Source organism: Terrapene carolina, unplaced genomic scaffold (assembly GCF_002925995.2).
Source record: "Terrapene carolina triunguis isolate 2854851 unplaced genomic scaffold, T_m_triunguis-2.0 Scaffold22, whole genome shotgun sequence".
Taxonomy (NCBI): domain Eukaryota; kingdom Metazoa; phylum Chordata; order Testudines; family Emydidae; genus Terrapene; species Terrapene triunguis.
Genome location: NW_020664373.1, coordinates 7,661,154 through 7,677,456, shown reverse-complemented (window position 1 = coordinate 7,677,456; position 16,303 = coordinate 7,661,154). Strand labels below are relative to the sequence as shown.

Below are 16,303 nucleotides of genomic sequence, written 5' to 3'. Positions count from 1 at the left end.
CTGCACCTCTCCCTCCGGGGCCTTGTGTTGTGCTGTCCATCCTTATGGATGGGGAGAGCTGTAAATGTTGCCCCCTCAAAACTGAAGCGGAAACACTTCCAAATTAGCCATAGGGATCACATGAGGCTCTCAGCTCAGTGCTCCGGGGTCTGTGGCAATCTCAGAGGAAGAGAGGTTTAAAGCTGGTGTGTTTCAGGTAGAGGCCATCTTGCTAAGCGTGGTTTAGTCAACAGATGGGCAAGTACAATACGAGAATTAAAAGTGCACTGAAAGCACACAAACCTAAAATCAGGATATGCAGACAGACAGACCAATCGACCAACATGCAAAAGACCTACAAACACTCTCTAACTTTGTTTTTGAGGAATGCTCTATATGCTATACTTACTCAATATATTTGAGGGAGATTTTCTGAGTTTGTCTGGTGGTCACAGTCGCAATATACATTTGTAATGCAGCCAGCCGCAGAGCAATATCATATTTCAGCTCAGGTCCAAACCTCTCCTGAACCACATCATTACAGCTCTGCCAAAGAAACCAGGAAAGGGAGCATCAAGTTAAAAAAATCTTTGACTTAAAAAGCGAAGCATAAACAAGCTTTTATTGATTGATTTTAAAGATGGCTGCATTATGGATTAACCCCATGCTGAAAGGTGGCATTACACTGACAGTAAGCTATGTCTCTCAGATGTGCTGGGTATTCATGAAGGTCTGGATGCCTCAGAAGAATCCAGGTAGCTGCCAAACAGCAAATGGCGTGTGGATTTTGATACAAGCATGTTCTGCCTGCATCCCCGCTGTGTGTGCACCATCTTTCCCATCCTCCAAGAGATTTTCCATGAATGACATTACAGGAAACGATTGCTGAGAAGTGCTGCCGGCTCACTTCCTTAAGCCTCCTAGAGCTGAATACTCTTTGGGAGGATGCCACAGTATAAGCATATAAGAGGTATTTTTGTGAGGGCTTGGAGGGGATAGGGACTTTGCTGGAAAATAAACACCTGCACATCTCTCTGATTGTGGTGGGTTTAGGTAACATAATCAATATGTTTAAAAATCAGGACCCTCCCATTGCCCAATTTTTATCTGTGAAAGCACAAATGAAAAAGTGCATTCAAAGTTGCTATCTACATGTTTTCTTAGCTTATACTAAGACTGGTTATGTTTTCACTTACCTGTACATATAGATATTCAAAAGCAACTGGATCTCTTCTTAAAAGGTCAATGGGATCCTTTGGGACGAAGCTGATTCTGAACAAACATCTCATCTTATGGGAGCTTGGCCTCTGGGTCACCTAGAAGAGTGCAATCATCTTATTAGCACTTTGAAACACTGGATTTGGAATGCTGTTCTTAGTTTTAGACACCTTAAACCTGATCCAGAGCCCACCAACATCAATAGAGAGACTTCCATTGTATCTGGTTTGGCGAAATGAAAATTGAACTTTGTCCATCTTTAAATATGTATGTTTGTGGGACCAGGAGCAGCTGAAGATTTATCAGGACACAACTGCCCAAACACATCTAAATGCAATGAAAGTACTGGATTCTTCCAGTGCAATGTGTAAACTGAAATGTTGGCTATAGTTATTCTCCACTGACAGTGAAGTTGTTCCTTGAAAAAAGTGACTTCACTTTAAGAGACTTTCACTGTATGACTTCCAAGTATGAGATCTCGGCAGACCTCAAAGTAATAGATTAAATAGGTTTTGTTTTTATTTTTTTTTCTCAGTCACAGAACATTTGTTGACAGGGATTTGCAAGAAAATCTTATTGAAAATTACTTTTTGAGAAAATAAAACAATAGGTGGTGGTTCCGGGGAGGAGGGGAGGAACCTTATTTGTAAAAGGGATTTGATCCAATCACTATTAAGCACTTTTTTAGCTATGTGATTCTAGACCAAGAGATTTCTCCAAAGACTCTTGTACTACATGATGACAATAGAGTCATCCACCATTTCAAGATAAACTTCTTTGATTGACAGGCAGCATAAAACGTATGAAAAAAGTAACAGCAGGCTGAGCATATTTACATGGTAGCATAAAGTCGAGGTACCAAGTAAGTTGTGGGACAATCAGATGAAATGGTCATCTCCCACTTCTGCTACAATAAAATATTGTCAGTAGCAAGTGTATGATGGTAAATTGAAGTAGGAACTCCAATGAAGAAAGCCATAGAATAATGCATAATAAATGTAGTCCATTTAATTCTACCAAATCTGGATAGAAAGGTAGCATTTTATATTCTTTATAAATATAACATTATATATTAACAATTTATAATCTTATTATTCCATTCATTGATTGACAGAAGCTATGCTTAGCATTAAAATCTTTTAAGGAATAACTGTCTTGCTCTAGCAATCTTTGTAATATACTGTATATATATAATAATATTTAAAAAGCCCTCCAAACCTTTAGATTGTCCTGCACTTTCTCTGTATCTCTGTTCCCAAATACCTAGGTATAGCGTGTGTGTACACATAAAAGCTCTGAATGGGATTTTCTTAAGACCCCTGCGTTGGCCTAACTCTGCTCCCATTGATTTCAATGGAAGCTTTACCATTGACTTCAAAGAGGGAGCAAAGTGAGGCCAGCACTGAGTGCTTCTGAAAATCCCACACTCTTTGTATGAACTACACACAAAAAATTCTGTTCAAAGAATGTTCAGGTTGCATAATCAAGCACTTCAAAGTTAAGAAATACAAGATTTAAGGTTGCATAGGCCTCCTTGTGCATATGCATCGTGATACACTCTTTATCTACATGATCACAGGGCCCTTGAGAGTTGTAATTATTTTTCCATAGGACCCCTAAGCTTTTTTGGAAAGTTTTGCTAAAATAGGTGGGAAATGACCAGAAGGAAGACAGCTTCAACTTCCACAGAAATATCTTGATAACCAGTGAGGATGCAAAAGACTAAATCATAAGTATTTAAATGAGTTTTGATAAACTGAATAAAGTTCTCTGGCCTGTTGCAATGAAACTTTTTGTCTGTTCAATGATATTTATGAGTAGTACTATATATGATATGAAAAAGGATATGATACATATTTTCTAGCTATACATATGATCACTTCTGAAGTTTCATATCCCTTTGTAATGGGCTACCAAAGCATCAAAATATGATGTCTAGATAATAGACAAACTGACACTCCGGGAGAGTCATACTATCATAACCAATAATCATGTGTAGATGCTGGTAGTGTTTCATTCAGTGCATCTTAATTAATTCACATAAGTAATTGGAGGAACAGATAATTTACAGATGATCTAATATCAACTTGCATGTATTATTACACCAACCTGAGCTAGAGTCTCCTGTTCATGTAGCAAGAGAAGTTTGGTTCCAGCTCCTTCAATCCTCTGCTCCAGCATCAATGAAAAGTGTTCAATACACTTGATGGAAAGCTTTTCTTGGAGTGTTAAGATGACATCCTAATTAAGAGAGGATTTATAAAATGTGATTAAAATCACAAAAGGCTTGAGGCTTGATTTTCCATTGCCTTGCAGATTGTCTAGTCATTTACACAAGTATAAAGTGGAAGTTAAATACTCCAAGTCAGAATGGTTGTGTTTTACTCTCACTTTGCACAGCTGTAAACAATTATACAAGATAGAAACAAGTGCAGAATAAGATCCTTTATGTTTAGGCTTCTCTGAGTTAAACTCCAGACTTTTGGGACCAGATTTTCGAATTGTGTATGAAAAATGTATGTTGTATATAAAATTACTGTGATGGATGGACTTTTGTGGCAACTGAATGTGTAAATTATGTTCACACAATTCTGAAACTATATGCCTCAGATTCACCCTAAAAATAGGCAATATCTCCCTCCAAAAGAGAGAACATAAACCTCTCCAGCATTTCAAAGTGGGAACCACCAAATCACAGGGTGAGACTGGACACAATTCAATGAATCTGAATAGATTTGTTCCTACAGTGAAGGTTTTTAAAAAAAATATGCAGTCAAATCTCTTGTTAAGAAACATTAACACCCCTGCATTGTAGAGCCATATTTATATATTTAAAAATGATCAAAATAAAGTCAACAATAATGACATGTCTCCTAGGCAGCACCTCCAAAGTTGGGGTTTTGTTTTCATTATAAAAGCGAGGCAGGTGGGGATTATAGCAAAACTCTTTCACAGTGACATAAATCTTAAAATAAGGGTGATCGTTTCAAGTGTAATTGTTTCTAAAATTACAATTAAGTATTAAATTGTCTAAATCCAATCTTTATTTCACCCAAACCTGTTCAACTATCCCTAATTATCATGCATATCTAGATCATTAACATCATTCAGCAATTATTGTTAGTTTGGTAAGTGCAGTGACAGTGGGGAAGACAAAATAAAATCGACATTGAAATGCAGATTTACGATATACTGGTGAAATTATTAAAGCATTTACATCCATCCCAATGATTGTTAGATATATACATTAGGGTCCAGATGGATAGGATTTACTAAAGAGAGCATCTGATGAATAAGAATCCAACTACACCTCTACCCAATATAACGCGACCCGATATAACACGAATTCAGATATAACGCGGTAAAGCAGTGCTCCGGGGGGGGGGCAGGGCTGCGCACTCCGGCGGATCAAAGCAAGTTCGCTATAACGTGGTTTCACCTATAACGCGGTAAGATTTTTTGGCTCCTGAGGACAGCATTATATCGGGGTACAGGTGTACTTTAACAGAAATTAGGCCATAAGTTGATTAGGTAGATTAATAGATCAATTAACCATTTTTCATGGAAGTATAACAAATTGGTGTAAGAGTGGAGTGTGTGTGTGTGGTGGTGATTGGACAGGAGTCTATAAACCTTAAAAAATAAACCATGTCATTAATCAGTTGCAAGCTACCATTTAAATAGTGTAAGTTACTATTATTACTGAGTTGACTCAGAGGCAATTTAAAACCTACCCAGTCAATCTACTCTTATTGACACTTCTAATTTGTGCTCAAACACAAACAATATAACAGTAATTTGAAGAAAGATGTTTGCTAAAGAGAAGTAATATGACACTATGACGTGCTGTTTACTAATTGCTTTTTCTGAATATGCTAACAAGAGGTGCATGCGTCCAATTATTAAAACCAGCCAACATTTTTCTCTTTAATCTGTATAGCACCTGATATTAATTCCTAACCAATCTTCTCTCCCAGTTCCCAGTACCTTATAATCAACTAATCAAAATTTCCCTGCCTTCACTTCAGTAAAAATCTGTCCTTACCACTGCAGCTGAAGAAAACCGAGGTCAAACTGATTGAACATCATGAAATAATCACTATGAGAATCATGTTGATAGAATAAAATGGGAAAATTTTGAATAAACGGTTGTGATAGAAAACATCAGGTGCAGAAGTGGAAAAGAAGAAATCCCTCAAGCCACTCTTTATCTACTTATATGATCCTCATCACCATAGTACCTTGAAAACTCACCTGTGACTTTGACAGAGAGAAGTCATCCTGACAGAGCTTTCTCGGGCACTGGTCCTAGGCTGTGGAAGGAACTCCCACAGGAACTAAGGACCATCACAAACCTCACCCCTTCCACTATAACTGCAAAGTGCATTTCTTTGACCTTGCTTTCTCTAACATAAACACATAGCAATGTGTGTGTTTATGATATCACCAAACAAAACACTCCACTGCACACATGCGGGACCAAACACATGACAGCTGTTAGTCATGTTTCTTAATGCACTATTGGAAGGTGCTCAGATATTACAGTGACGAGTGAGGTAGAAGAACCTACCTAGAACTGAACAGAACAGGATCTACGCCCTACTTGCATTAACTGTATGTCACAACTTCACCTTGTGATTTAGCCTCTCTATGAAATATGTTGAAGAAAAGGAGACAATACACTGAACAGTTTATTGTCAGAATAACCCTACATTATCCTGTCCTGACTTCACTAGACTACAGGCTAGATGATATTCAATTAGCAACCAACATCTTTATCTTCTTACCTTCTGACTTTGCTGACAAATCATGCTGGCATTTGGCAGAATATCAAACCTTAGCAAGGTCCATGCATATAATTAAATTAAGCTGCAGTCACATTCAAATTATCACTCCTATTTTTGCTTCACTGATACAACATTATGCTTTTATTGGCAGAAAACCATAGCAGAATCTTATTACTTCTTTACTACCACATCTATGAAGCCAGCCATGAACAACATGATGATCCAGGCTCAGGCTCAAATTCTGAGACTACTGGAGTTTTTGTTTTTCTATTACAAAGGCCTTGCAGAATGCTTTAATAGCATCCTTGGCAGTGTACGTTATGAGGTTTGGTAGATTAGCCTACCTTTATTGAAGTACTGCAGTCAAAACGGAAGGATTTGGTTTGCCCATTTTCAAGATATACCTTCAGTACATTTGGCATGAAGAGAAGTGAATTGTCCTTAACAGTTTCCTGTTAAAACAGATTAGTGAATTAGATTACACTTTGCATGCAACAAGAAGAACATAAATTTTATTCTATAGGGAAGAACAGCATACAGCAGGGAAGGCTGGTGATGTCTGAAAATGGTATGTTGGATCAAACCCAAAGCAGAATAGCAATGCCTCGCCTCAGGAGACTCCAGTGATATGCAGTATAGCTAGTATAGCTGCATGTGACAGACCAGTTGTTAGACTGCATGTCCACAGTGCTGAAACTATGGTGCTAGCATTAGCTTTTCCATCTGTAATTGATAAATCTGATTACAAATAAATGACTACCATAATGAAAGTTCTGTCCTCATTTACAGCAGAAATCTGTATTTTCATGTGAAAATGATTCAGTTGTTTGTTTTTAAGTGATAAGAATGCGGCACAAAATCCCTGCAAATTTATCAATTTGAACTGTCCTTTTGCACCATTGCTTTGTTTTCTACAATAATGTTGTGCAAGAAAGTGTGATTTATGCAGATGCAGTTAGAAAATATCTATTTGGGAACTATTTATCACATTACTGTAAAGTTACATTGTATAACAGGCTGACCTCTCATGATGTCAAATTAAACTCATATGGTCAAATTTATCCCTGGTGTACCTTCATGGACATCCCTAAAGATGCATCAGGGATAGAACTGGTCAATACTCTTTCCTGCAATGTGTAGCAGTGAAGGCTGGTGCCAAACAGCAGGATATGAATACAGATCTGGATTCTGAACTAGAATTGAGTGAATTAATGATTTTTTGGTTCAGAAAAAAATGGCTAATTTCAAACTGAAACTGAATTGTTTAATTTCTTCCTCACTGAAACGAAAACATTTCATTTGGGTTGATTGAAAAAACATTCAAAAATTTTCAAACAATATTTTCGAAATGAAAGTCAAGTCAAAACAATATTTAATTTCAAAACATCAATTCAAAATGACATTTTGTTTAGAAAATGTTATTCAAAACAAAATGTCAAAACAGTTCATTTAGAAAATGTGGAAATGAACTGTTTCAACTTCAAAATCTTCCCTCCTCATTATTTATTTGGCTAAAACTATTCATGAACTGGTGAAAATTTTCAGTCGTCCTGAAACTGCATTTTTTGGCAAATTTACTATTCAACTGAAACATTTTGCCCAGCTCTATTCTGTTGAGCTGTTGGGATGCAGGGTTTTGGTACAGGCTCCTCCGAAGTCATTTTTCACCAGCAAGTGGCACATATTCCTGACACCTGAAGCCAATTCAGAAACCTAAACACCTTGAAGTCATTGTTTAAAATAATATTTCCTCAGATAAGTTAAAGAAAGAATTTTTTAGAAACTAGAAGGCCAGATGCATTAAAAAGAATACAGGTTTTTTTTTAAGAATCCGGTCTTGTTTACTTGAACTGTATGAGTAAAAGTTGATGTTACATGTTACTGCTATGACGCTGGGTGAATATATTATTTTCCTGTTTATTGTACCCTGTGCAATTTAAATCTTAAAACTGAAACAGATAAAGATTTTAAATTAAAAATGAAAAACAGAAGGCGATTATTGGTTTTTCAAAGTGAAATTGCCGATTAACAAAATGAAAATTACGAGTTTGCTCTATGTATACAAAGAACTCAGAAGAAGACATAAATGAATCATCATCTTCTGGCAATTTATAAAACAAGCAAGCAAACCAGGAGTTCATCTTTAAAAAGCTGTGATTTTGGAAGGAGGGATGACATACTACTTCACCGGAGTTTACAGGTTTTCCAGTTACAAAATTTCCTTTAAAACAACAACAAAAAACTCAACAACTCTACAGAAGAAAAACAAATCCTATGCTAAATTAAGATATGAGCCACATGAACTGTAATCCTACTGGAATTTTAAATTTTATATTTACAAAAGTTTGTAGTGCTCTGGGCCTAGTTAATGGGCTTTAATTTATTTAGACATTTTAAAATGTGCCTGTCCAAAACCTCTACTATATTTTCTACAATGGTACCAAAGTTGTGCTTACTGTACATTTTTCTCCCTGTAGAACTTTATAGAGTGCCTTTGACTGAAATGGTCTTGTTCCTTCTTCAAGTTAAAATGGCTTGAGGTACTCACTGAAATCTGGCCATTGATAATGACCTCTTCAGAGAAGCGCACTTTGACCGGGTTGGACTTCAATCTTGCCTTTTTTGCAGCACTGATAAATGCTGATTTAGGAGACTGGAAGAAATAAATAAAACGTCATATAATTCTCAAAGCATAACCTATCCTTCTTGCCTCAGTGACCTATACTCTCCATTTTCTCATATGTCAGGTACTCCAAGTATATGACAATATGCTCTGTGCATTGTTAATCAAATAATTAAAGAAAATCATAGTATTCCTGGAGGTACGGAAAAATTAAGTAGATACAGACACATGCATTGAAAGGTTGCAGCTTATTCAGCGACCAGATCGGAGCAATACAAAGTGCTCACACAGTCACTGGGAATTCCTCATGGGGCTTTTTCATTGATTGCTGTCAACCATGCTTGTTTGCATGAGTGAGCCCTGATCAGTGACCAGTCAGTGACCTTTTATTCAAACACCAAATGGAAAACTTTTGCACTGTTTAATCATAGAATAGAATCATAGAATATCAGGGTTGGAAGAGACCACAGGAGGTCATCTAGTCCAACCCCCTGCTCAAAGCAGGACCAATCCCCAACTAAATCATTCCAGCCAGGGCTTCGTCAAGTCTGATCTTAAAAACCTCTAAGGAAGAAGATTCCACCACCTCCCTAGGTAACCCATTCCAGGGCTTCACCACCCTCCTAGTGAAAAAGTTTTTCCTAATATCCAACCTAAACCTCCCCCACTGCAACTTGAGACCATTATTCCTTGTTCTGTCATCTGGTACCACTGAGAACAGTCTAAATCCATCCTCTTTGGAACCCCCTTTCAGGTAGTTGAAAGCAGCTATCAAATCCCCCCTCATTCTTCTCTTCTGCATACTAAACAATCCCAGTTCCCTCAGCCTCTCCTCATAAGCCATGTGCTCCAGCCCCCTAATCATTTTTGTTGCCCTCCGCTGGACTCTTTCCAATTTTTCCACATTCTTCTTGTAGTGTGGGGCCCAAAATTGGACACAGAACTCCAGATGAGGCCTCACCAATGCCGAATAGAGGGGAATGATCACGTCCCTCGATCTGCTGGCAATACCCCTACTTATATAGCCCAAAATGCCGTTAGCCTTCTTGGCAACAAGGGCACACTGTTGACTCATATCCAGCTTCTCGTCCACTGTAACCCCTAGGTCCTTTTCTGCAGAACTGCTGCCTAATGTTGATACACACACACATACTCACACACACAGTCTTTGAAAGTTTTGCAATCCCTGTAGCATCATTAGCGAGGCAAGGGGTATTTTCCAATTAATACCTTCCCCATTGTTTCCCCAAGGACCCTTGGCATTCTCTAAAATAGCACCTTACTTTTGCCATTATTTCATTTCTCCCTGGTTTCCCCCTTACAGCCTTCTTTGGCAGGATATCACATAGATATACTGAAGTGCACATGATGTTTATAAAAAATAGAGATATTTCCCTCATTCTCCCACTTTTGGAAACTGGTACAAAATTATAGATAATTCATCACTGACCCTAATTTAGGAATCCTCTAGTCTACTTTTGTCCACTGCACTCCACACCAAGTTCACCCAAGGCCAAATGTTCAGTCGTTAATCAAGAAAAATTCTCATTGAATATTGGGAGTTTTGGCTGAGCCATGACTGGATGATTTGGCCTATTTTTAACAACAAATTACTTCTGCTCAAACAAAAAGAAAAGATTTCCACTTTTAGCAGCAGTAGGAAAGATGTGTTAATTTGAGATCAGTAAAATACTTAGGGCTCCTGGGGGAGATTTTCAAAAGCAATCAGCTTTGGTCTGACTCTGCCCTCTTCTCCCTCCCCTCCACCCCGCCCCTCCGCCCCCGAGGTCACTGGGTGAAATACTGGCCCTGTTCAAGTCAAAGGGAGTTGTGCCATTAACTTCAATGGGCCTCAGATGTCACCCACTGACTTCAACAGTTGAGGTAGGCCAATGGTGAGTATATTTGAAAATCCCACCCCATGTCATTGAAGAGTTATTTCATTAGCTCTGTAGAATTCCAGTACCCAAAAGGTTGGTTGATTGGTGTGTGTGTGTGTGCGCGTGTGAGAGAGAAAGAGAGAGAATTTAGTGCATGAATGGATTGATAGTCCTGGAATTAATTCTCCATTATCCACAAAGCACAGTAATGTATAATTTCAACACTCCCTGTCACTATGCTTCGAACCTTGCCCAGGAATAGTAACCATGGAGTTAGTTCAGCCTCCATGTCCTTCCAGTCCCTGGCCTTTGTTAAGACTGATTAAAAAAATATTTTTTTGTGATGTAAACACCTGGCTTCTAGAAACTAGACTGATATCAGAAACTAATTTCAGACAGGCTACTGAATAGCCATTAGGTGGCAATAACTGCAGCAACTACAGATATCACCAAACACAAACTGGGTGCACTAGGAGTGAAAGGTTCTGTATTCTATTAGTAAACCCTAGCATCATGCCAGTTCCCTGAATCCAAACTTGAGCCAGGAAACACAAGTATCTCCCCTTCCTCACATTCATGGATCATGCTTATCTACCGTAGGGTGACCAGATGTCCCGATTTTATAGGGACAGTCCTGATTTTTGGGTCTTTTTCTTATATAGGCTCCTATTACCCCCCACCCCCGTCCCAATTTTTCACACTTGCTGTCTGGTCACCCTAATCTGCCCTTTCTCTGACAGCTCTGACTGTAAGCTGCATATTAGAAATGTTATATGACAGGAAATTCCCAGGTAAGACTAATTGGGATGAATTGCAAAAACCAGTTCTGTAAATAATACAGAAAGATCTGAAAAGATTAGAAACAATGACCCAGAAAACAACAAAATGAGAATCAGGTTAGAGAAATGCAAGCTAATTCCTCTGTGGAAAAATAATCCAAGGTGCTCACATTCAGTGAGAGGGGCAAAACATAGAAAGCAGTAATGTAGAGAGAAGTCTGGGTACTGTAAAGTTTGGGGTGGGATGTCAGGGATCCTGAACCAGGCATCTCTTGAGGAAGTAAAGATTCATGCCTGAATACAGGTTTGAGTCAGGAAGAGGACAGTTTGGGGATAGCAGGATGTTATTTTGCTAGGGTTTGTTTGCCTATACGTGCTGTCAAAATCTATTTGGTCACAGCAAGAATTTACGCAAGGGAACAAAAAACCAAAACAAAACACAAAGTAAAATTCCACAGTCCACATGAGTTCCCAGTGAATGATGTAGCACAGTAAAATATCCAGAGCTGTAACCTTCCTCTGACATGCTTTAGGGAAAAGACCACTTGCTCTCTGGTTGTGAACTGATCTGCTAATGGACACACTTCAGGGCTTGGCAAAAGGAACATTGCTGCTGTGTGACACTCTGTAGCAATTCAGTTTTGTTGAAATACACTTTTGTCAGAGGGAGAAAGAATGGTGCACTGGTCCCATTTAGTTTCTTTTGATACTCTCAAGAAAGCTTGAGAGGGAACTAGAATGAAGGTCAGGTTTCATATCAGGATCCCCAGATAAGTGAAAATACTGCACAACCCACTATTTAAATTTATTCTGGTCTAATCATCACCACATGCTAGATAATTCAAGGCAACAAACATGGAGAATGCTTCTTTCCCCCCAAAATGTAACTGTGTTAGTCCTTTATCAGTCTCCTGACAATTTTTTGTTAGAGAGACCCAACACAACACGGTCACTAGATATCAGATGCTACATGAATGACCAGAAGGATGTATACGTGTATCTGTTCAGTGTTTTCAGGGGCACTGAACAGAAGACGACCTCATATTCTCAAAGATTTAGGCCCAAATGTTCAAAAGTTGCTTTGGAAATTGTCTGGTCAATTGTAGCGTATGGGTTGAGGCCCCTCTGGCAATGCTTTCCTCACTAGCCAGGGTGTGACTTTAACATATCTGGAGGCAATGGGGACACTCTCCTTCCTCCAGAAGGGGCTGAGGTTTATATTGCCCAGGGGAAGTGGCTGGGGCACGCTCCTTCTACTTCCCCTCACCCTCTCGGAATGTGTTTGTGTGTATGGGAGAGAGAAAGGGTGATGTTTCCTTCTCATTCCTTCCCTTCTCCAGTGTGTGCAGGGTGCTATCCCACATGGTATCCAAGGAATGGAGCCGTACCTTTCTACTTCTGGTGCCAGTGGAAAGCAGAGCCAGGAGGGGGCTGGCTGATTGGCTCTCACCTGACAAGGCAGGGAATAGTTTCTGCTTGCTCTTAATGCTGGTAAATCACCAATTTGGCTCTGGTCCAGCCCTGCCCTCACCGACCTGTAATGGGCTTCCCATACTGAAAAAGGCAGAAGGGAGGGGAGAGTCTTCCCTGCTTACAGGCAATCAGGCTGACCACACTCCAGCGCAGCTGCCAGAACTGCCAATCGTGGAGGCTCTGACCAATAAAGAAAACAAGCCCAGCTATAAAGGAAGGAGAACAGAGGGAAAGGGAGGCAGAAAGGCCCAAGATAGCAAAGGGGCCAGAGCACCATCCTAGGCTGCCTCTAAGAAACAAACAAGGAAACAAAAGAAGGCTGCAAGCCCTGAAGTTGAAGGGTGGAGAGACTCAATTTGGGTTCAGAGTTTATGGACTGGTCTAACTGTAGGTGAATTGAAGGGGATCAGTTAGGAAAAAGCTGGAACCCCAAGAAAGACTGCACCAAGAGCAGGAGACACCCCGCTAGAGCTAGATCTCTTATGATGCCCGGGACTAGGCTGATCGACAAGTTTTGTCTGAAGCCTGGAAGGAATTTTTCCCATATGACAATACTGGCAAAATTGCTGTGTGGGTTTTCTCACCTTCCATTTGGCATCTCAGAAATCTTGCTTGGGGGTTTAAATTATATTGTCATAACTTTGCTGGATACCAGAGCTATTTGTGGGTTTAAATGGTTCCAAAATGAAGTCCCTGTAACACAACGGGTTGCTTGGACAGGGACCCTGAGTGTACCACTGCATGATGAGGGGACACGCCTCTATGTCCCACACAGCATGGAGATTCCATTTCTCCTATCTCCTGTGTGGAGGAAGGGAGAGGGCTGGCACTCTGGCTTCCAGCCAGGGACCCTGGACAGGCCTGAGGGTGTAGAGTGGCCTTTGCCCTCAGACCTGCCCTCAGATTTATAGAAGCCAGGGCCATTTGTAACCAGTGAAAATTTGCACTGGAACAGCCCTCCCAAATATTTGGACGGAAGTGTCCCAGCTGGTTAAGAATTTTAATAATGGTGTGGCCTCTGCATTTAGGCATACTATGGCATACGTGTCTCATTGTTTTCATGTCCACATCAACCTGGCTCTTGGTATTTTCATTCTAAAAGCTGATGAACTAATTCAGAAAAGAAAAATAGTTTTTATTAACTTTCATAATTCATATGTCTAACAAAAGACCATCAAGAAAATAGAAGGGATATGCAGTACGTGAGTTCCATCTTAACGTCTTCATATTTGTAGCCTGAGCATACCAGTGATTAATGAATCCCAGAGTGGCAGGTTCATTTGTTTCTGATGCACCATCTTTTAGCCAAATGGAAGACATTATTCTCAGTTAATGACCTTAAGCAGGAGGTATTTACACTGATGCAATGTGTCTGTCATTGTGAGATATTTGCACTGTCTGTGATAAAAGCATCCTAATTAGAACTATTTTTGCAAATGCGAGGATCCATTTCAGTGGAGGAATCAGAATATGTAAATGCAAACTAAATACTAGCACAACCTAAATAATGCCAAGTATCAAAGGGGTAGCTGTGTTAGGCTGTATCTGTAAAAGCAGCAAAGAGTCCTGTGGCACCTTATAGACTAAGAGACGTATTGGATGCATCTGACGAAGTGGGTATTCACCCAAGAAAGCTCATGCTCCAATACGTCTGTTAGTCTATAAGGTGCCACAGGACTCTTTGCTGCTTTTAAATACTGCCAATAACAGTTCTTTCGGTTAAGAGTTCAGATTTAGCTTTGAAGTTGTATCATGTTTACTTGTGTATGGACAATGAAATAAAAATACCTTTCTCCCTATGGTCTAAGGTTTTATTCTCATGGACAACTTTATTAATAGTCCAATCAGCCAACAGATAGCACACTCAAGACTCTTATATGGTATCTCAGTTAGTTTGGTCTTTGAACAAGATGGAGTAATACACCCTTGGAGGTTTGTTTGGAGGGGATATAAGGGTGAAGACTGAATACCACCTTCACACCCCCTGGCTTTGCACCCCATATACTTGACATTACAATCTTACAGCCCAGATCCTGCACAGGGATCCACAATCATAAACCCTTGGTCTCATAAGCCTCAGTGGGGCTCTCTATACATGTGGACCTCTTTGCAGCATCAAGGACTTAGATGTCACTGTTGCAGAGTAAGAACTATTCTACTGAACTTTTATTATTCTTGTTTGCAGTGTTGTTATAGCATGTTGGTCCCAAAATATTACAGATAAGGTGGGTGAGTGTACCTTTCCCAAACCTGTAGAAGAAATCTGTATAAGCTCCAAAGCTTGTCTCTTTCCCCAGCAGAAGTTGGTCCAATAAAAGATATTACCTCACATACCTTGTCTCATTATTCTTCTCATTATGTTAACTTTTCAAAATTGGATCCAATGTTTGTTAACTTACGCTAAAATTAGGTCAACTTTTGTTAGTGGACCCAGTTTTAAGTGAAATAGTTTTCACTGTGAAAATGGAAAATTTCATCATTTAGCACATTTTTTGCAGTCAAATCACAGTTTTTGTGAAATTCTGAGAAATAAAACTGTTTCTACCATTTTGCACAAGCCCTGTTCAGACTCCTCTCAGAAGCAGGGCTGATGCCACAATATAGCTTTACTGATGCTCAGGAAAAGGGATATTTAGCAGCTCAGAATAAGGTAGCTGGTAAAAACCCTAAACAAAACACCAGTTTCAGACCTTTCAAGGTCCCTTCTAGCTCTAGGAGATAGGACATCTCCATTATTTTATTATTTTTATTTATTATTTATTTAGCATTCCACTAAATCTGGAACAAATCCTTGGTTTCAGTAGAATCATCTGGGACCATCTCCGTAAACTAGGATGTCTGATGATTTAGCGACTCATCATTGTTTACTATAGAATGAACCAGTTGATTTTTCCATGATGCTTTCATTAAAATAAGTATCGGCGATTCTTCACCTTGGAGGCATGTGCTGTGTATGTGCATAGCCAATAACTGCACTAAAAATAGCAAAATATAATTGGTTGGCTCTGATTCACAACATTGTTTTAAAAACCCCAAACAGTTATCAAATGCCAGGAATAGGATAGCTACTTCAGCATTGAAATTCCTGGGTCAAAAATTTAACAGTTACTGTACATTGAAAATAATCCGTCAGTGCACTGTGGTTAAAACAATATATGGAGATATACCTATCTCATAGAACAGGAAGGGACCCTGAAAGGTCATTGAGTCAAGTCCAGCCCCCTGCCTTCACTAGCAGGACCAAGTACTGATTTTGTCCCAGATCCCTAAGTGGCCCCCTCAAGGATTGAGCTTGCAACCCTGGGTTTAGCAGGCCAATGCTCAAACCACTGAGCTATCCCTCCCCCCAATATTATGTATTGTACAGTAAAAATCTGATTTTTCAGTTTTTGGTGTTTTCATTATTTTATTACAGTACTTACACATGCATTGTTGGTGTTGCAAACCAGTTGAGATGTCTGAGTGAACAGCTTCACTTATGGCTTTGTATTAGTATATTTAATTTGTCTATGTACATTACTTACTATTCATCATAATATGTTCATGTATTTTATTTACTTGCTA

General features: G+C 39.3%; 1 protein-coding gene across 1 annotated transcript in view; it reads right to left on the bottom strand.

Annotated features, from left to right (window-relative positions):
- Nucleotides 1-16,303, bottom strand: part of LOC112104653 (FERM and PDZ domain-containing protein 4) — a 439,893-nt gene that overhangs the window by 17,296 nt on the left and 406,294 nt on the right. Inside the window, exons 6-10 of the mRNA XM_026648456.2 lie at nucleotides 8,533-8,637; nucleotides 6,329-6,436; nucleotides 3,307-3,438; nucleotides 1,176-1,295; nucleotides 389-525 (exon numbers count right to left, since the gene is read on the bottom strand). Of these exons, the coding sequence (XP_026504241.1) occupies nucleotides 389-525; nucleotides 1,176-1,295; nucleotides 3,307-3,438; nucleotides 6,329-6,436; nucleotides 8,533-8,637 (602 nt within the window). The remainder of the gene's footprint in view (nucleotides 1-388; nucleotides 526-1,175; nucleotides 1,296-3,306; nucleotides 3,439-6,328; nucleotides 6,437-8,532; nucleotides 8,638-16,303) is intronic.